Source organism: Phoenix dactylifera, chromosome 3 (assembly GCF_051530095.1).
Source record: "Phoenix dactylifera cultivar Ajwa chromosome 3, Ajwa_hap1_PhDact_Kaust_v1.1, whole genome shotgun sequence".
Lineage (NCBI taxonomy): Eukaryota > Viridiplantae > Streptophyta > Magnoliopsida > Arecales > Arecaceae > Phoenix > Phoenix dactylifera.
Genome location: NC_143192.1, coordinates 39,093,420 through 39,113,976, shown reverse-complemented (window position 1 = coordinate 39,113,976; position 20,557 = coordinate 39,093,420). Strand labels below are relative to the sequence as shown.

General features: G+C 39.8%; 2 protein-coding genes across 7 annotated transcripts in view; both read left to right on the top strand.

Annotated features, from left to right (window-relative positions):
- The window catches only part of PIR121 (transcription activator), a 78,907-nt gene extending 75,020 nt beyond the window's left edge, over positions 1-3,887 (top strand). The window contains exons 28-30 of the mRNA XM_008811437.5: positions 565-737; positions 2,908-3,129; positions 3,523-3,887. Of these exons, the coding sequence (XP_008809659.2) occupies positions 565-737; positions 2,908-3,129; positions 3,523-3,717 (590 nt within the window). The 3' untranslated portion in view covers positions 3,718-3,887. The remainder of the gene's footprint in view (positions 1-564; positions 738-2,907; positions 3,130-3,522) is intronic.
- A 9,054-nt stretch (positions 3,888-12,941) lies between these two features.
- On the top strand, positions 12,942-19,309 carry LOC103721290 (uncharacterized). Of its 6 annotated transcripts, none has more exons than XM_008811435.6 (3): positions 12,942-13,957; positions 14,194-17,224; positions 18,726-19,309. In XM_008811435.6, the coding sequence occupies exons 2-3, from the start codon at positions 14,272-14,274 to the stop codon at positions 19,103-19,105; spliced, it is 3,333 nt and encodes a 1,110-aa protein (XP_008809657.2). In that variant the 5' UTR covers positions 12,942-13,957; positions 14,194-14,271; the 3' UTR covers positions 19,106-19,309. The 6 variants fall into 6 exon arrangements, 3 of the variants coding, with proteins under 3 accessions (XP_008809657.2, XP_038978867.2, XP_089785771.1); XR_015976314.2 differs by having other exon boundaries at positions 12,956-13,957; positions 14,194-17,467; XR_015976315.2 differs by having other exon boundaries at positions 12,956-13,957; positions 14,116-17,467.
- The last annotated feature ends 1,248 nt before the right edge of the window (positions 19,310-20,557 follow it).

Sequence of the window (20,557 nt, the reverse complement as noted above, 5' to 3'; positions counted from 1 at the left end):
AATCGAGTATTCTGTTACTCGAACTTTACTTGAAAAACTATTCGAGCTACTCGAGCTTGGTAATAGTTGAGTCGAGTTGAGCTCGAGCAGCTTGCGAGTTGTTCCGCTCATTTGCATCCTACTCCCATCTATTTTACTAGATTGTTTTACATGCATAGGGGTCTTTGGGTATTTTGGAAGATGCAATGAATGCACTTTTTGGCATTGATTATTTTACTTATTGGTGCATTAATTGCATCAAATGACAGAAATCTCCCCATGCATGCACAACTATCTATTGCAATACATGGGGATAAAATTGTTGCATGTCAGTGGGAACAAGTAGCCTGGCTTTTTCCCTGGGAATTAAAAAGCCATCCCCATAGTCATATTATATTTCATGAAATATTAACACTTTCAGGCTTCATGCCTGAAAATATGAGTCTAGTCCTGAACTACTTTACTTGGCAGTCCTGGCCTGTTTTAGACCCAGCTTGATGGGTTCTGGGCTGCTCAATTCTTTCATTGATGATTTTGTGTGTCTTAGTTTCTAGATAAGAAGCTAACTGCCTTTCTTGCCTGCAGATATCTTGTATAAAACAGTCACAAATGTTGGAAGTGTGCTAGAATATACTCTTGCTTTTACAAGTGCTGCGTTGGATAGACATTATAATAAATGGAGTGCAGCACCAAAGACAGGGTTCATTGATATTACAACTTCAAAGGATTTCTATCGCATTTTTAGTGGCCTTCAATTTGTAAGTATCACCCTGTTAGACATGTTAAATTGTATCTTGGTTGTGTGAGCTATCCCTTGATGGATGCAATTATCAATACCAATGCATGCGTATTTTGACACTTGACACCATTTAAATTACCTCAGTGATAACTTTCCACCATGACTCTTCCATGTAGCTGTGTCATGATATTACAGGAAAGAACCAAAAACCTTGAAACAAATCTCAGAAAATTTCCTTTATTCCACCAGCTATTAAAACATTTTATGAAATGGTAGATGCATAGACAACTTTAACATCTATTGCCTTTGTGGATTTACATTTCTGTAGGGGTGTCCGTAAAGCATGATTCTTTGCAGATGTGGTTGGCATAATTAAAGAGTATAATTTCATAAATCATAAGCTACTTGCATCACGTTCTATAATATTTTGTAAGAAGCATATTAGCATTATATTTTGTTGGTTATTAATTTATAGTTGAACTATGAAGTTACGGGTATGATGTAAGTATGTAACGTTCAACTACAAATTTAGTTTTATGGCTGCATGGTTTTTGGAATTGTGAGAACTCAACATCCATTATCAAATTTTGTCACTATAATTTGATATCAATGTCAATGCAACAAAGCTGAGATCAAGGATTTGTGTCCCATTGGAACTGGTGAGATGCCCGTACCATACTGTTCTAGGAAGAAAATACCTGTGACTGGTGCAGGACACCGGTTCTCTCTTGAATCAGGACATCTTGACATCCCAGTTCATCTCAACCATCCCAGTTGCGTACACACTGGGGATGCACTGGGATGGTCAGGACAGATCAGGGATTTTTTTCCCCTTATATTCTTGTTGTTAATGACTCTTTCACTCCATCCAAACCATACTGTCCGGTTCCAATTCCATAACATCCTAGGGGCAAATCAAAATGGGGCTTAGTACTGAGATTTAAACCCCTGGCGGAGATAAACTTCAAAGGATGCAATTTGTCAGCTATGACAAATGAAGGTGGTCCATTTTGTTTCTTGCACCTCTTCAAATTGTTTGATTTGCACTGTGGGTGTAAACCCACCTGTGCTGGTTAGCAGACTTAACCAATCTCAAGAGAAGGCTTGATTTCCCTCAAAGTTTTGATACTTAACTATGATCAATCAGAGATTGAATTAATCAATAATATCGTCTAGCCAAATATCATTCAGTGATCAAATTTAGTGGCACCTTATGCTCGTAAATAAAGAGTACAATCCGTCACCATTGTTGAAAAGAGATGAATCCTGTTGCCATGCCTGTTGAAGTTATTTGGGTAACCCTTTAGGTGATCCTCCTATAGTCATTCTTAACCAATTTCAAGAGAATGAGTGCCCTACTTCAAAATTTTGATATTAGAAAGAGTATAGTTTCTTGAGGATTCTTCATCAAGTTATTAGACTGTTACTAGGAAAATACAATTTTGCAATCTGATATGGTGGCACCTTCAGCTCCTCACAAAATGATGAAGGATACGTTACCAAGAAAAAAAAAGAAGCTTGGTTTCTGATTCATTTGCAATATTGTGCACCAATATCGTCGCCACCTGTTATAAAATAGTAGCGCTTTTGCCTATGTTGTCTACAATTGAAGAAGAAGAATAAAATCTTTTGTCAATTCATTCTTGGAAAAGGCAGTTGAGTTCTGGTTATTAAATAGTTGGTTAGACATGCTGCACAATAAAGGTAATGAAGGGGCACATATTGGGGAAAGGGAACTCTACTTTGTCTTATATGGTAGGTTTCAAACTAGCTTATGTAGGAAATCTTTTTGGAAACAGGCACGGGCATTTAACATACTATTATAAGAAAATATGAATATAAGTTCTTCTTTTGCTATGTTAAAAGGAATTTCCAAATCGTTTGAAAATTTAAGTTCAAGAGACATCGTTATTGCAAAAGTTGCATTTCATGATGCCTCAAACCAGGACATGGTGAGAATGTTAAGCAAATCAGGAGCGCCTCTGTGACATCTTAGAATGATCATTCTTTTACCCATTGGCATTCTTGTTATATTGGCGGTATAAGGACAGGATGCATTATTTTCAAACTTCTTCTAGCAAAAGGATGATTAAGGTTTCTTGTACTGGTTGAGCATGAACACTTTTCTTGGTGTTCTCTCTCTTGATTTTTTTTCCTTGATTAATCGAGAGAAATATTTGTACTTTCAGGGATACTTGGAGGAGACCATTCTTGATCCATCAAAGAAACATGAGCTTTTGGGTGACTCAGTAGCTTGGGCTGGCTGTACCATTATCTACTTACTAGGTCAACAACAGCATTTTGAGCTTTTTGACTTCTCTTACCAATTCCTTAATGTTGCAGAAGTAGAAAGTGGGACAGTCTCTCAGTCCCTATCTTCTGAGCGAGCTAGGAGTGCTAATTACTTGCAGGTAGGAACATTGCATCCTAATGTGACTTCGGCTTCATATAAACTTTTCATGTTATGATGCCATGATAGAGTAATTCAATTTTGAAAGTTAGCTTCTTCGGTTCTCTTAATTCAATGGTTGCAATTTTTTTCAATTTTTTATCTTTTGGAACCTCGTAGTTACATGACTGTTGATAATAAACAGCATGAAAAACAACTTTTGCTGAAGAAATGGTATCTTTTTTTTTCCTATGAGAAATAGCGAGTTGCAAATTAACATTTATAAATGGCTGTGGAACCTGATAAAGATGTAGATGTTGAATGATTTGCACCATTGCTTTTGTTCTATTTAACAAAATTTGTGTCAATCACAACTTAGCTAGATCTCTAACTGTACTTTCTACTTTACGAGAAGGGGTATGAGAACCTATTAGAAGCTATGAAGAAAGCAAGAAGGCTAAACAACCATGTGTTCTCCATGCTGAGGGCTCGTTGCCCCCTCGAGGAGAAGGTAGCTTGTGCTATCAAGCAGAGTGGTGCTCCACTGCATCGGGTGAAATTCGCCAATACTGTATCTGCCTTTGAAACATTGCCACAGAAAGCTGCCTGAAAGGTTCTTCTTCTTTTTCTCTTCTGTGTGAGCATCTTTAGACAATGTTAGTTGTGCGGACAAATTATGTTTTTGTGACTCAAACTCTAGTTGTCTACTCAAGTTTTATCTGTGCTTTATATTTGATGATTTCTTTATTATGTCAATAATTTCTTTGATTGTTTGGAGGATTGGCTGCACCTTTTGGGCCTGTGGTTCAATTTTATCTCAATTTGTTCTCGTATTGTAACCATATATCCAAATCAGGTATGTCTTATTAACTGCACCTCCTAAACCCTGGCTACCCAGAGTTTCCAACAAATTTCTATGGTGTGGTACATACTAGTGAGTGCTGCTTTTTTTTCAATTATTTCTTCATCACATGTTATAGCAACTCACTGAGCTTACCCTACTCTACCTGACTAAATCGGAGTCATTCTACCTTGTTTCAACCAATACTTAATCTGCAGTGTTTTGAGGAAGAACTGCACAACTAATGACGGAGTTTATGTAGGTTTCTCAATTGACCCAAATAGCTTCCCCACCACCACCAACAAAAAGGAGAAAACGATTAACAGTCTGCTTAAAATTTTGCCACATAGCTGACCCAAATCAAGAAGCATCTAAGCAAAAATTTCTAGACCTAGGGCAGATTGGGCCAGGTCAAACTTAGTCTGTCACCTCTAGAGAATGCTAGTTGTCAAGTCTCTGAAGCTGATAGTGGATGCGAGAATGCTAGGGGTAGGAATCTTATATCTATATTTCCATCTCAGCAAATTCTTTTTTTTTCCACAAGGGAATGAGTTCTTTCTTCTCCTTCATCGCAAGGTTTCTTTCTCGTTCAAGAATCACTGTTTTTGTGATCGAATGACGAAATAGATATACGAACTGTATAGGATCATTCGCTGGAGAATGGGATAAGTGATTCTTTTATAGGATCAAGTCTCTGAAGCTGATAGTGGACGCTGGACAAAAATGTGCTCGACGAATTGACTGCTTTGAGCTCCTTTCTTTGCACGCCCAAGAAGTCAAAACTAGCACATATTCTCCGAGTTGATTCCGAGTGGTGGTAGCGCCTGCAGGTGGACTCAAAAGGGCACAAAAATCGATGAAAGGGAAAGCAACGTGATTGAATCAAACAAGCTATGCAAATATGAAATCTTAGCATAGAGAGGTTGGTGGCACAATATTGGAACAAAATGATTATATTTGAAATATGGATCCTGCCAAGCTAATATTGAAAATAACCAATTTTAAGGTTATAATAACTGTAAGCAAAGATAGCTTGAGAGAAGGTTTAGTTAGCAAGAACTATTATAAAGATCAAAAGATTTAACTTTTGACTTGTTTGCAAGGTTGATGTAAGAGATTTCATTCAACCAGACCGAGATTCCTTCCGATCTGGTGATATGTAGCGCAAAAGACATGAGTCGCTCAAGACTTGCAAAAAAAAAAAAAAAACCAGCTAATATGTGATTACCTGCACCTCATGGTGACCATCCTTTAAAAAGCACAAAATGACTCGCCATTGTAGTGGCTTGGCACGCCAGAATCTCTAAATGATTCCTGAGTTTTCCTTTTGAAGTTGCAAATTCTCACTCCGATACTCAAGCCTTTTAAATCGGGGAATTCATTGCAACGGACAAAGGCTCTGGGGAAATGACACCCGTTTCAAATCAAAGGAAGTCATCATTGTCGCAAGAAGAATCCAAAAGAACATATAACTAGTTTGGATAATAAAAGAATTAGTAAAATTGATTACTTATTTTGAGATACTAGTATACATGGACGTGCAAATGCCTAGTTAATAAAATGTAAACTTGTCGAATCAAAATTTAGAATGAATTTGGAGAGAATTTGAAAAGAGATAAGATCAGTTTGAGATAGATTGAGAGATAGGTATGTAATTATATTCAGCATAGTTTTATCTCCGGAACTACCTATGTTTGCAGTTATGATAAAATTGTTTTACGAGAACTGATCAAAACTCTATTCAGATTTCAGACACGAAAGTTGATACATCCAAAAACCCCTTCACTGCTAATTTAATATACTCTAATTGTATCAAAGATTTAGAATCCACAACGTAGTTGAAGTTGTCGAACAGAATACGCATCCTAATATCATGTTTTTTTCTTCTTCTTTTTCCTTTTGTTCTCCTTACCATCTATCTTTACGCCAGACAGGTATAGATAATTATGTGCTTGACCATTTGGCCCATGATGCCCATGCACCACAGGAAGATAACATGCAATACCATAAGATCTGCAATGTGTCTTCAACGCAGAATTATGATGGCATGCGTCTTCAACTTAAATCACTTTATCCATTTTCTAAAGGAGTGTACGTTACACCTACCTATAGTTTTTTCAACAACTATCGATGGGTCATGAAAGCGACAAGCAGTAGCTAAAGCTACTAACTTGATTAACACAATAAAAGCATTCCACGTCGGAGGACCACAGAGAGCATTGTGGGCAGAGAGTCATGATAAATACTAAATATATTTATCTTAAAAATAATCAAGCTATATAGAAGTATTGTTGCCATAAAATTATTAATCAGATCAGATACAGTGATGGACCGATTCAATCCCAAAGGGACACGTCTGTATTGTCCTCTTCCTCTTCTTTTTTTTTTTCATGTCTTTTTGTGGTTGGGTTGATCAGAATATTAGATCCGGTCCAACTAATAATTTCACATATCAAACTTTAGAACCTTAATTTATATATGGATGCTAATATGTCATGTACCAAAAAAATAAATAAATAAAAACACCATCAACCCTAGGCTGTCGCCACACCCTAGCTGACGTGTGACACCACCAAATCCCCATCAATTATCACGTGCCAAATTGGAGAGCCATTCTGTCACTCTTCTTTAAAATTTGTAAGATATATGGATATATCAATAAAATAAAGAGAAAAAGAAAAGGGGGGCATTAAGGGTTACATAGTGGGCAAGTTACGTCTTGGCTGCTGATACCTTTACTCCCCTTAATGGCTTGGCGCGTGCTCGTGAGGTAGCTATCAACAGCTGGGTGGGCCCCGGGGGGCGAATCCTTACGATTCGAATCGCTTCGGTCCGCCGCAAGGCTCGGGGGTTGGACGGCCGGGATTCTCTGCCGACGTGGAAAGATCGCCCACGGTGGGTGGGAATATCACGGGGAGAGCGGGGCTCTCTGTCGCTACCCGGAAGGGCGACGTCGCGGGGGATACCTGAAATCTAATCCATCCTATCACAACGGTCATTGTTGGTGATGGAGCCATCACGTCCGTCCGATCTGGCGTTTGTACTTCGTCGGGGAATGGTGGGGCCCGGCCCACTATATCTGTGTTCGGTTTCGGTGGTCCCCATAATTTTTTTTTTTTTTTGGTCCCCTTCTGCCGACATTTTAGAAATGGGTGCTGATATCTTTATAGGCTTAGGTGTGGCAGCATTTAGCCATAGGCCCACTGTTCCTCTAATATGGGAATGTTCCATTGGTGTTTAATCCTAGGTCCAAAGTGATGGTTATTATAATATTATAACGGCTTTTATAATGATTTTGGAGGATCCTTTATGCAATGTGGATTTAAGTGATAATTATTATTCAAATTTTCATGTTAATTAAATATGGAAAATAATAATAATAATAATAATAAAAGAAATGTTCTATGACCAAAGATACAAGCAAATGAATCTAGAAGAGGTGGAGAAAATAACTAGGAAGCTAGAGGAGGTCGAAGCAGCTATTGTGGATCTATAACCTCAGGAGGAACAAAATGAAGGCCTGACGGTAGAGAAGTTGGGGAGCTCAGATCTCAGCTAGTCATCATGACTCACTTCTTCGACAGTAGGAAATCCTATAGAGGCAGAATTCGCGAGTTCAGTAGATTATGGAGGAGAATTGAAATACCAGACTTTTCCACCAGACGGCGATCATCAGGAAGTAGAGAAACAAGATCAGAACTATCAGGGGGACCGATGGACAGTTGATGGAGGACTTAAATACCATCAGATAGGTGTTGGAGCAGTTCTTCGGATTCAAGTGGATGAAGCAGACTAACAATGAGAGGCCTCCCGCCATGCTGACGCCATCGGCCATTGTGTCGAAGGAGGACAATGCATCCCTAATCAAGCTGGTTTCTATTGAAGAGATCTATGAGGCTTTTCAGTCCATAGCTGAGAACAAGGCCCCAAGACCGGATAACTTTTCCCTTGTATTCTTCAAGAGTTATTGGGCCATGGTCAGACAGGATGTTGTAGAAGCCATTCAACACTTCTTTAGCACAATAGTGATATCAGAGGATTGGAAGAAGACCTTTGTTGCCTTGATCCCAAAAAAAGCGGATGCTACAGAGGAGAGCCACTACCATCCGATTAGTCTATGTACCAGTCTGTACAAGGCCACAAAGAAGGTTCTAGTAGCTAGATTAAGGAGCATACTGTCGAGGATCATCAGTCCGAAGTAGGAAGCCTTTGTGGGAGGTCGGAGCATCTCAACAATGTGCTCATTACACAGGAGTTTATGTGTGACCTCCGGAGAGCCCCAACTTGGAGGAGCTTGATGGGTATCAAGCTAGACATGGAGAGGGCAAATGATAGGATGAGCTGGACCTTTCTGAGGAGTTCTTTGGTGAGCTTTGGATTTCATAAGGTGGATCAACTGGGTTATGGAGTGTATCAGGTCCCCCTCCTCCATTCTAACGCCCATGCAATTCTTCACCTCATTGATAGGACTTTAGCAGGGATGCCCACTGTCTCCACTACTATTCATTATGTGTGCACATGCTCTGCCCAAAACATTTCGTCGTGCTGCTGAGACCCAGGTGCTGGAGGCCTACAGACCGGGGTTGGAGTCCATTTAGGTATTGCACCTTTTATTTGTAGAGGATTGTGTGATCCTAGCTCGGGCAACATGGTAAGTGACACTAGTTATCCGAAGGATTTTGGAGGAGTACTGTGCCACTTCAAGCCAATGGGTCAACTTGGCTATGTCAACAATTTGTTTCAGCCCAAAAATCAAGCCACAGCGAAGACATCCATCAAGTAGATCCTGGGAGTGGGGGAGCAGGAGGGAACATTAAAGTACTTGGGGTCCCTATCACTGGTCGTCATCTTCGCCGTAGGGACTGTTATGACATCGAGCATAGTATCAGACATAAGCTTGAAGGTTGGCAGATGGATACTCTCTTCGTAATGGGTAGAGTGACATTGGCGCGGTCGGTTCTCAGCTCAATGCTGATATATTCGCTATCGAACACTATTGTACCGATGGCACTGATGAGGTTCCTGGAGTAGCTGTTCAGGAACTTCATCTGAGGCAAGAGGGAGGACAGAGGTGACATCACTTGGTGGCGTGGGAGGTGATATGCTAGTTGGTTAGGTTAGGTGGCTTGGGGGTGCACTCATTGGCAATGAGGTGAGAGGTTTTGGCAGCGAGACATGTAGCTAGGTATATCCTAGAGTTAGACAGCCTGTTGTGTGCCCTTCTTTGGGGCAAATACGGAGTATGCTCGGCGGTGGCTAACTTTCAGGTTGGGCACCATAACTTCTTCATCTAGAAAGAGATCTGTGCCCATGCTCCGATGGTGCTCCTTGCGATCAGGTGGGCTATCGGCGATGGGTGGTCCATTGATGTTCTGGAGGTGCAGGCAAATGGAACGAGGCGCTGATCCAGGATGCTTTTGGAGAGCAGTTGGCTGAGAGGGTCCTAGCTCTTCCGATTTCTATTGAGGAGGTGATGGACAGATTGTTGTGGACTCCGGGCGAGGGTGTGTGTTAGGGATCTGCAAGCATTGATGGGGAGAGAGACTACCCGACAGATCGAGGGTGGGTGGATTTGGAGGTTGTGCATTCACCCCCAAGTAGTTTTATTAATTCATTTGGAAGGTAGCTTAGGGCTGTTTACCGACCGACAGTAAGCTGGCAAGAAGGGGCGTTAGGACCACTCTGATGTGTGAAGAGTGCCCCAACACAAAGGAGTCTATTAGCCATATTCTTCTTGGTTGCCCTCGAGCAGTGCAGGTTTGGAGGAGAGCGCCATTTCCCTTGCTACGAGGTGTGGGGTCGATGGAGGATATGCTACACCATCTGAGGGATTTTGTGGGGAGGTCGGGGATTGTAGATTGGGGCATCACCTGTGCCTACTTGGTGTATCACATATTGTTGTACAGGAATGCTCGTACCTTTAAAGGTAGGAGGGCATCCTTGAGGGCTGTGGTGGACAGAGCCATCATCAAGTGGTCGAGATCATCACCACTATTAGGTCGACTCACCTGGGAGGGTTAGAGACATCTGGGGTTTCCACACTACTATCACAGCGCCCAGAGTTGCTCTTGTCATTTGGGAGCTCCTACCCTTGGTCACCTCAATGTGAACTTCGATGGTAGTATCTCGGCAGGAGGCGACAGAGAAGGGATGGATTTTGTGGTCCAGGATCACAACTCCATGTTGATTGCTGTAGGTGGGCGGCGCACTTGTGACATGACTTCTATAGGAGCAGAGCTTAGGGCAGCATGAGAAGGTATCACCTATGCGAGGAGTATTCTAGGGGTTGATAACATATTCCTGGAAGGAGACTCTGCTATGATGATCGAGTGGATTCGGGATGTAGAGAGATAAGGCAACGACTACCTACTGCTTAGGATATCCAGAGGTTGGTGAGAGACTACTACTCTTTTCAGCCAGCTCATATGTACAGAGAGGCGAATAGGGTGGCATATTGGGTCGCCTCCTTTGTTGCTTATCATTCAAGAAAGGTCTTGTGGACATAGTCTGATATCGCCCACCTTTATGCTACTTTGTTTTTCTTGACTTTGTTGGTTACACTCATGCTAGATTGACATGAGCAATCGTTGTACCAAAAAAAAAATTGTTATCCTTACTATCATTTTTTTATAACAAATAAATTTATTATTTCTCATCATAATTATCATTAATATATATTTTTTTTTGCTAATATAACTTATTCAGCATGGATTGATGGAAGATTATAGGCCCTGGATGAAGACATAGAGTTATTTTGTCTTCTTCTGAACTAATAAAATAGAAGGTTTAATTCTAGTATATGGTAAATAAAGATTTTTTAGCAAAATCCATTGGATATCATAGCCTATGCTATTGAAACCTTGATTTCATCTTAATTTTGTTGAACGGCTAAATACGATGAGCTTATAGGCGTGGCTACTCTCTTAATTTGCAAAACCACAGTCCGGTTTACATAACTAAGAAATGAGCATGTTTGCGTGTGGGGATGTGCTTTCATTTCTTATCACAACATAACTCATTCAGCATGGCTTGATGTAGATTATAGGCACCACAGTTTCTACCGAGAGAAGTTCCTCCCTCACTAGCTTACAAAGTTGAAAGTTGTGCGAGTACAGACATTGGAGGTGTAATTGGACAACTTTGAACATTGTCCTTCTGTGGATGAGGAACTTTGAATGTGGTTCAAGACAGAGTAGCTGAGCTTTACCAACCGGGTTGGAAAAAGCCTATGACTCAGCCAATGAGCTCACAGCACACAAAGTGACATACAAATAAGAGTTTGATCACTTCTCTCCATGAGTGACACAAGGTGTTTTTAATTTTCTTTTGGGATACCTATATGCGAAGAACTTATGAAGAAAGTGGGATTGATGGAGGTTTGGCAGAAGGTAGAATAGAGGATGCCTAGGCTCTAGTTGAAAAGGAGAAGATACTTACAAGTCACTCTCATGTCTAGTAGGCCTGCCAAAAAGAAAGATTGAACTTGATGCTATGGATGTGGGATTTGATTTCCTTTTTGACTAAAGGATTATGGGAACAGGGACCCCATCTATTTTTCTATGGCAGATTAGCCATGGATCTTATCCTTGTGGAAAGGGGATAATATATGGAATTTTGAGACATAGCATTTGGAAAATTGACCATTGAATATACCATAGTGATGTCGCTCGGATTTGGACCTAGATGGTATAAAAACAATAATCACAAACAACATGTGCGTCTAGTTGTGAGACGATTAAGATTACCACTTGAAGCATTGATGAAGTAGCTTGAGTTTTCGTAGCCTAGAAACAAGTAAGAAGAAGAGGTTCAAGGAGCTCTTTGTTTATATAAGAGATGAATTCTCTGTTCTTGTCTGAGGATTTAATGAATTCAACAAGCTCTCATGATAGATTAATTATCTAGATGCACCAAGCAAGAGGATTCATTGAAAATCCAAGAGATTGAAGATTTACTCAATAAGATCTCCCTTGATTATATTTGCCTTCAATATGTATTTTTCTTTTTGGAGAAATCTCCAACATATTCTTAGATCAAAAGTTTTTTTTTTTTTTTTACTTCCCTTTAGACCTATCTTAATATACTCCTACAAACACACACACACACACACACACACACACACACACACACACATATTCATGGGCTAGCACTCTTTAATATTCTATTTGTACATGGTGTGGAAGGTGTTGTTAGATTTATTGTATCAATATAACCAACAAATTCAAGTAATTCTTGCTAAAAACAAGCCACTATGACTTGCAAGGAAGAAACTTGGACGCAAATGGTACTGGACTTAGTATATGAATAAGCAAGATCAGATACACGGCCTGTAGAAATATTTTTTGATAACAATATTACTTGGAAGTAGGTAGCTACTCTTTCTTTTGATCATATTTGTGTCATAGTTGCGTATTTTCTCTTTTATAGAGAAACCGAAACAATTAGAGTGCATCGTGAAAGTTAGCAAATAGATTTGGCACTAAAGTCATCTAGATGCCTATGAACACAAGCTCTCGTGGTGGCATTATAAGTATAAATCAATACCTACGAAACAATAATTATTTTATACCCACTCTTTTTGGAAAATTATGGAGGAATCTTTATCAAGAGAAATATGAAACAACTTCTATTCCTGGGTGAGATTTGAAAAAGAAGCTTGTTGACTCTGTCCATATATACTCACCAAAACTTTGGAATACAAAAGAATCCACCTAGGAATGAACAACACTAAAATAACAAAAGATAAAGTATCAACCTAAGCAATGATTTAAGTGCCCAAAGTAAGACTTTGAGACAATTCATCCTCAGACTTGCACACACATCAATACACTCTTTTTCATCCTGACCCAAATCACCTCGATTCGTGTTCAAAGCCCAAAAAGCCACACCAAAGGCTTAATCTTATTAGCTATTCAACTGGAGATAGTATCATATACTGAAAACCTTGGCAAAACAAAATAAAATGGAGACAGGGGAGGAGGAAAAGGTGGGAGTGGGGGGCCTTTCGATTAGGACAGAGAGGGAAAGAGATGGAAAGTTGAGACTTGAAAGCGTGCTTGCCGGCCATTGTGCCCGCTCTCTCTCTCTCTCTCTCTCTCTCTCTCTCGCTGAGTTCTTTTTTTCTCCTATTTTGGGACAATTTTTTATTTTTTATTTTTGGGATCGATGGAGAGTGTTGGATGAGGCCAAAAGGAGGGCAGATCCGGTGGAGGAGTCGGCGGAAAATCTAGGAAAAAATAAAACAAAAGGAGGAAAGCCGAGGTGGATTCGGTGCATGAGCGAGACGGAGAAGGGGTGGAGAGGAAAAAAGGTGGCTTTTTGAGCGGGGAAAAATCCGGAAAGCTCGCTTTTTTGGGGACCTCTATCGGAAAAGGCGGGCTGGAGTGGTGGTCTCAAGGGTTTTTGAGCTCCGGCGGGGTATCTTTCGTGGGGAATTTTGGGGTCTATCCGTGTAGGTCCAGGGGGTGATGGGTTCTGTGGGAATGGTGGATTCCAGGGTGAAAAAGGACAGATTTTGATGCTCAGAGTGTGGTGAAAAGTCGAATAATGTCTTCCTTTGTGTCCATTTCGATTCATACCTGGCGGAGTGGATGTTGGGAGGTGATAAGTTTGGGATGAGAAATGAAGAAGTCGGTGTATTTTTGATTGATTTTTGGAATATAGGGGGTGGGCTTGAAGTTGGTTTTCTTAATTCCTTGGACCAACTCTGGATTTCTCTAGGTTTTGGTTTGCCTGCTAGAAAAATATCAACAACTTGGGTGGGCTGGATGCAGAGTGGAAGGCGCTTTCAGTGTTAGGTATGAGAATTTTGGATTCAACAGCTGGAGCAAGTGGCAGTGGTCGAATTCTAGTTTTCCTACTTGTCTAAGGAAAAAGATTGTGCTCGTGAGTTTTCTTGGAATCCAAAAGTTGCCTTTTTACAGAAGAAACAAGAGTGGACTTGACTCTTTTGTTGCTAAGGTATTGGATCCTTCAGCATTGGACTTCTCGAGGTTTCATAGCCGTGGAGGTATGTGAATGCTCTGAATTCCTTGAAGTTTCTGAAATTTCCATTTCTTTTAATTCTTGAGTCATTGTTCATGTTCTTCTTCTTCTTCTTCACTTCGTATGTCAAGCAAACTTTGTTTTCTCTTTCCTTTCTTGTATATTTTGTTGAACTCAATTTAGGATTTGAGTATGCGCAAGAATCACTGTAGTGCAGACGGTGACAAGGGCAATGATGGGTTCTTTCTTTGATGATTGCAGTTAGGCATCTGAGGCTTCTCTTAAATGGAAATTTAAGTAGAAGATGAGTTAAATTAGTTCTTGGTGTTGGTATATCTGATGATTAGAATGCCAGAGTTTTCAAAATCTGTAAGGGTTTTATCTCCTGCGGTTCTCGAATTTGTACTGCTGCTATTCTTTCTATTACTATGTGGTTCCCAAGGTCTTAGCATGGAAGGACAGTACCTCTTGGAACTCAAGAGTCAACTGAGGGATGACCTCCACCACCTTGATAGTTGGAACCCCGAAGATCAGACACCTTGTGGATGGAAGGGTGTCAATTGCACATTCGACTATGATCCACTGGTTTTCTCTCTCGATCTGAAGTCCATGAATCTTTCTGGAACCATCTCTCCAAGCATTGGTGGCTTAGTACACCTAACATATCTTGACCTTTCCTTCAATTGCTTCTCAGGGAGAATCCCTGCAGAGATCGGAAATTGCTCAAAACTGGAGACTCTAAACCTGAACAATAATACCTTAGAAGGCGAAATCCCTCCAGAATTGGGCAAGCTCTCGTCCTTGAAAAACTGCAATTTGTGTAATAACAAGCTTTCTGGTTCTCTTCCTGAGGAGATTGGAAACCTGTCCTCACTTTTGGCATTAGTATTGTATACCAACAACCTCACAGGTCCGTTGCCTCCTTCCATCGGCAAACTCAAGAACTTGACCACCTTTCGAGCAGGGCAGAATATGATCTCTGGAAGCCTTCCTGTCGAGATAGGTGAATGCCAGAACTTGAAACTGCTTGGTCTTGCCCAAAACCAGCTAGGAGGTGAGATCCCTGAGGAGCTCGGGAAGCTGAGGTACTTGACTGAACTGGTTCTTTGGGCCAATCAACTGTCTGGAGTTATCCCCAAGGAGCTTGGAAACTGTTCGAGCCTTCAGACCCTTGCGTTGTACCAGAATAATCTAGTGGGCCATATTCCTGCAGATATTGGAAACCTGAAGACTTTAGAGAAGTTATATCTGTATAGGAATGAATTGAATGGGACGATCCCGAAGGAGATTGGGAATCTTACTCTCGCAACGGAAGTAGACTTCTCAGAGAACTTGTTGACTGGACAAATACCTACAGAGTTGGGTAACATAAAGGGCTTGCGCCTGCTCTACCTCTTCCAGAACCAGCTTACAGGTTTTATCCCAACTGAGCTGTGTGGACTAAAGAATTTGACTAAGCTTGATCTCTCAATCAACTACCTCACTGGACCCATCCCTAATGGATTGCAGTATCTGACTGAGCTGATCCAGTTACAACTCTTTGATAATATGCTGTCTGGTAGCATTCCTCAGAGGCTTGGGGTGTATAGTCCACTTTGGGTGGTTGATTTTTCAGACAACAACCTCGCTGGGCAAATTCCAAGCCATCTTTGCAGACATTCTAATCTTATTTTGTTGAATCTGGGCTCAAACAAGCTGACAGGAAACATCCCCACTGGGATCACAAATTGCAAATCTCTAGTGCAGCTTCGTTTGGGTGGGAACAGCCTCACAGGCAGCTTCCCCTCTGACCTCTGCAAACTGGTAAACCTCAGTACCATTGAGTTAGGTCAGAACAAGTTCAGTGGTCTTATTCCTCCAGATATAGGGAACTGTAAAGCTTTGCAAAGGCTTAGCTTTCCCAACAACTTTTTTACATCTGAGTTGCCAGGAGAGATTGGTAATCTATCACGGCTAGTTTTCTTTAACATTTCGTTTAACAGACTTGGGGGAAGAATACCTTTGGAGATTTTCAGCTGTACAAAGCTCCAAAGACTTGATATCAGCCAGAACCTCTTTGTGGGCACATTACCAGGTGAAGTTGGAAATCTCCTGCAGTTGGAATTGCTGATTCTTTCTGATAATAGGCTATCTGGAAAAATACCCCCGATTTTAGGACAGCTTTCTCATTTGACAGAGTTGCAGATGGGTGGTAATCAGTTTAGTGGTGTAATACCAGAGGAATTAGGTGGTCTGTCAAGCTTACAAATTGCAATGAATCTCAGCTATAACAATCTTTCTGGATACATACCACAAGAGCTTGGAAATCTTGCTTTATTGGAATTTCTTCTACTCAATAATAATCACTTAACTGGTGAAATCCCATCCACATTTGCAAACTTATCCAGTTTACTTGGGCTTAATGTCTCGTACAATGATCTCACTGGTCCTCTTCCCCCTATTTCTTTGTTTCGAAACATGGCCTTGAGCAGCTTTGTAGGAAATAAAGGGCTTTGTGGTGGACCTCTTGGTGAATGTGTTGGATCTCCATCTTTATCTACTTCATCATCAATTAGAACAATAAGTAACACATGGGGAAAGATAATTGCTATAATTGCTGCTGCCATTGGAGGTATTTCACTTGTTCTTATTGCTGTGATTTTATATTTTATGAGAAGACCACTTGAGACTGTCACTCCTTTGCAAGACAAGCAGCTATGTTCTACAACATCAAGCATGTATCTTTCCCCAAAGGGAGGAGTCACATTCCAAGATCTGGCTGCTGCCACAAATAATTTTGATGAGTGTTTTGTAATTGGAAGAGGTGCGTGTGGGACAGTATACAGAGCAGTTATGCAGTCTGGGCAGACAGTTGCAGTAAAGAAGTTAGCATCAAATAGAGAGGGGAACAATACGGACAACAGCTTTCATGCAGAGATTGTGACTCTCGGAAAGATAAGGCATCGAAACATTGTGAAGCTATATGGTTTCTGCTATCACCAGGGCTCCAATTTTCTTGTGTATGAGTACATGTCAAGAGGCAGCCTAGGTGAGCTGCTTCATGGGGGATCTTCTTCCAGCCTTGACTGGGAGACACGTTATATGATTGCCCTTGGAGCTGCTGAGGGGCTTTCATACTTGCACCATGATTGTAAGCCCCACATCATTCACCGAGATATCAAGTCTAACAATATTCTACTTGATGAAAATTTTCAAGCACATGTTGGCGATTTTGGATTAGCAAAGGTAATTGATATGCCATACTCAAAATCAATGTCTGCAGTTGCTGGATCTTATGGGTACATAGCACCTGGTGAGTCCTCCTTTTGGTACTTCTCATGATATAGGAGTCATTCTCTCTCCTGTTTTGTTTTTTTTTTCATGATCCCTTGTTGTTTTTCGAGGAAATGGCTGCCATACTGCCTATAATGAAGGATCCATTGGTCTTTCTCGAATTTCTCCTGGATATGCTACTGTAACGAAGACAGCATATCTGTTGGCAGAACTGCTAATGCTAGATTGTCTAAACTGAAAGCAAGTCTTCTTAATGCTAGATGTGAGTTCGTGCCATGCAGAAATCCTAGTTCATTAACTTGCATGATTTTTACTTCATTTAAGATTATAGAGCTATATTTTCTGAAAGTGCATCAGTCACCATCAAGTTGTTTATCCAATATCCTTATGCCTTTGCATCCCAACTGACTTTGTGTTTCAAAGCAATATTTTTTCTAATCCAGTTTCAAAATTCTTATGCGACAGTACTTTAGCATGATATCTGGAAGTCCTCAAATTAGCAGAATTGGAATTTCTTACTTTGGTAGGGATTTATTCAAATTTGCCTTGTTATCCTTTAGAAAAAACTGTAAAGATATTCCTTTTTAAATTTACTCTAGGAAAATGCAAATATTGGTCTCATGATAAACTAATTCTTCAAAGAGTTGGACTTAGGGATTTGGACAAGAAACAATTATGAAAAGAGAGCAACATAATTATTTCTGATATTGTTGATTAGTTCAACTTCCAAGTGAATGTTCAGTTATATTTTTTTAATTTTTCTTTTTAAAAAATCAACATCCTGCTACATATGTGGATTTTATTTGTGCTTTCTGTTCTTCAAAATGGAATTCAACAAATCTTGCTCAACATTAATAACCAGGACTGACTGTTGTATTTCTTTCTATATGATAGCATATGCTGATACTATTATACTCTCTTGTGCTTGCAACGTTCTTCCGTCGTCCCATATGCTCTAACTTAAGTGGTACAACAAGAAGGAATTCTTCTTTAAGGACATCAGCCCTTTCCTTACCTTTTCTTTTTCTCAGTCCAAACTTAAGACTGCTTTTCTTGACTGTCACAAGAGAAAGAAATGAATAAGAGGATTCCCAGTTATGAATAAAACAAAAAAGAAAGTCAAAGGGAATGAAAAGTAAGATCAAAGAGATGGTACCCTGTGCAGTATAAGGAAGTTAAGGATTAAATGCCATCACCAGAAAGACATGTTTCCCATTTTTCGAATAAGGCATGTCAGCCTCTTTCGCCCCCTGGGTTGGCAGCAGATGCATTATCAGCACCTGAAGAAGTTGAAGCTACTGAAATTTTTGCTTGTGGTTCCATAAACAGCATCCGTCTTAGTAGCAGCAGCAGCAGCAGTAATGATAATGATGACGATGATAATGAGTATTGTATTACTTCTATATTAGCTAATATCAGCAGTAGACATGTTGGGTGTGATATCTTCATTGATAAATTAGATTTGCACGTTATGATTAGCATGTTTATCTATCCCTAATTTAGTCAATTTTTTCTTTCAGAGTATGCTTATACAATGAAGGTCACAGAAAAATGTGATATTTATAGTTATGGAGTTGTCCTTTTGGAATTGCTGACTGGAAGGACACCTGTTCAGCCATTAGATCAAGGTGGTGACCTTGTTACATGGGCAAGGAATTACATTAAGAACAATTCATTGACTCCTGGAATACTTGATGATAAATTGGATCTAGAAGGCAAGAACGCTGTTGATCACATGATCACAGTTCTGAAAATTGCTTTGATGTGTACAAGTATGTCACCATTTGATAGACCACCGATGCGGCAAGTTGTACTGATGCTGATTGAGTCTAAGGAGAGAGCTGGGAGCTTTGCATCATCACCAGTTTCCAATCTGTCATCGAAGGACAATCATTTATAATGCATTAATTGAAGTGATAAATTTTTTACTGATTTTTCCATGTATTACGTGGGAGGTCTTTGATAATGTCCATTTTTTATACAAAATTGATGTTCCATTAAATCTTAGCATCTTCTGTAGATAAGTTTCCTGAACATTATAATTGTTATTATTTGAATAAAAGATATGCCTTCAGAGATTTTGACTGGCTGTCCATCTTGCTAATCCCCATGATTTTGAGTTATGTACATGAATGAAACTTAGATGTAATGAACAGCACTTTTACCTGTGCCGTCACATTTCAATCAGATAATACACTTGTGCTAGATGAAGTGTGATTATCTTCTGCCTATGACCTACTGATTTGAATTTTAGATGAATTAGGGCCTCCGAGCTTTATTTTGATTTAAGTCCGGTCCTTGTTTTGTTTGGAAAATTGCAATATCAGATATCAGTATAACTGTATCCATTTTTTGTTGATGGATAGAGGTACATATATACATATAGATGTTATTTGGATGCTAAAATTTATGTTCTATTTATTTTAAAAGGATATGGATATAAATTAGATATTGACAGTATGCATATGTGTGTGTGTGTGTGCGTGTTAACTTTTTTGATGATCGGATCAAAGATATCACTGTGTAGGAGGTAAATTGAGCTAAACACTTGTTCTTACTGTCACTTATTGTCCTTTAAAGTTAATGAGAGCTATACAAGACTAAATAGGATTGCAAACAAAACTAGATATTCTAATGGAAATCAGATAGCTAGCTATCCATATCTATGTCCACTTTTCTTTAATGGATATGGATATGAATATTAGTTGAATATAGAAAATAGTATCCATACTTGTTTGGATACAGAAAAGGATCCAGCTATATATTATCTGGTCTCTTTTTTTCACCCCCATAGGCAGGTCTAAAGACCTTAAATAGTAAACCTTCTATCAAGCCTTTTTGTGAGAGGTCTTGGGTTTTCATCTAGTACTTTATATCAATGAGTTCTTATTGAATTGCTACCTACCAATGGATAATATAAGTTTTTCAGCTTTGGATTTTTCTATTGTAATTGTTTAGCATTTTTTGGGTCGATGGCCAGCCTATTCCTGGTTAGGAGGTGTGTATGTAATTGGATTTATCTTGCTTTTAAGAGCACAAGGGCACGGACTTTGGGCCACTGCATGTATCTTCTATGCAGGAGAAACCAATTTACTTTTTTTTTTTAACCTTGGCATCCAAGCATCTAAAAGCTTCAGCAGCTTATCTAATTGCTTCTCATGGGAACATGAATTTCACCAATTGTTTTTGGGATATCTGCTTAAAATTTGGTAGAAGAATAAAAGTTTAGGAAAATGATATCGAGAGCTCTAAGAAAGAACTTTGATTATTCTGGAAATAAGTGGAGGACAAGATGCTAAGAAACTGCTATGCGCCAAATCCCACCTGGGCCTACCTCCCTATCAGGAAAAGG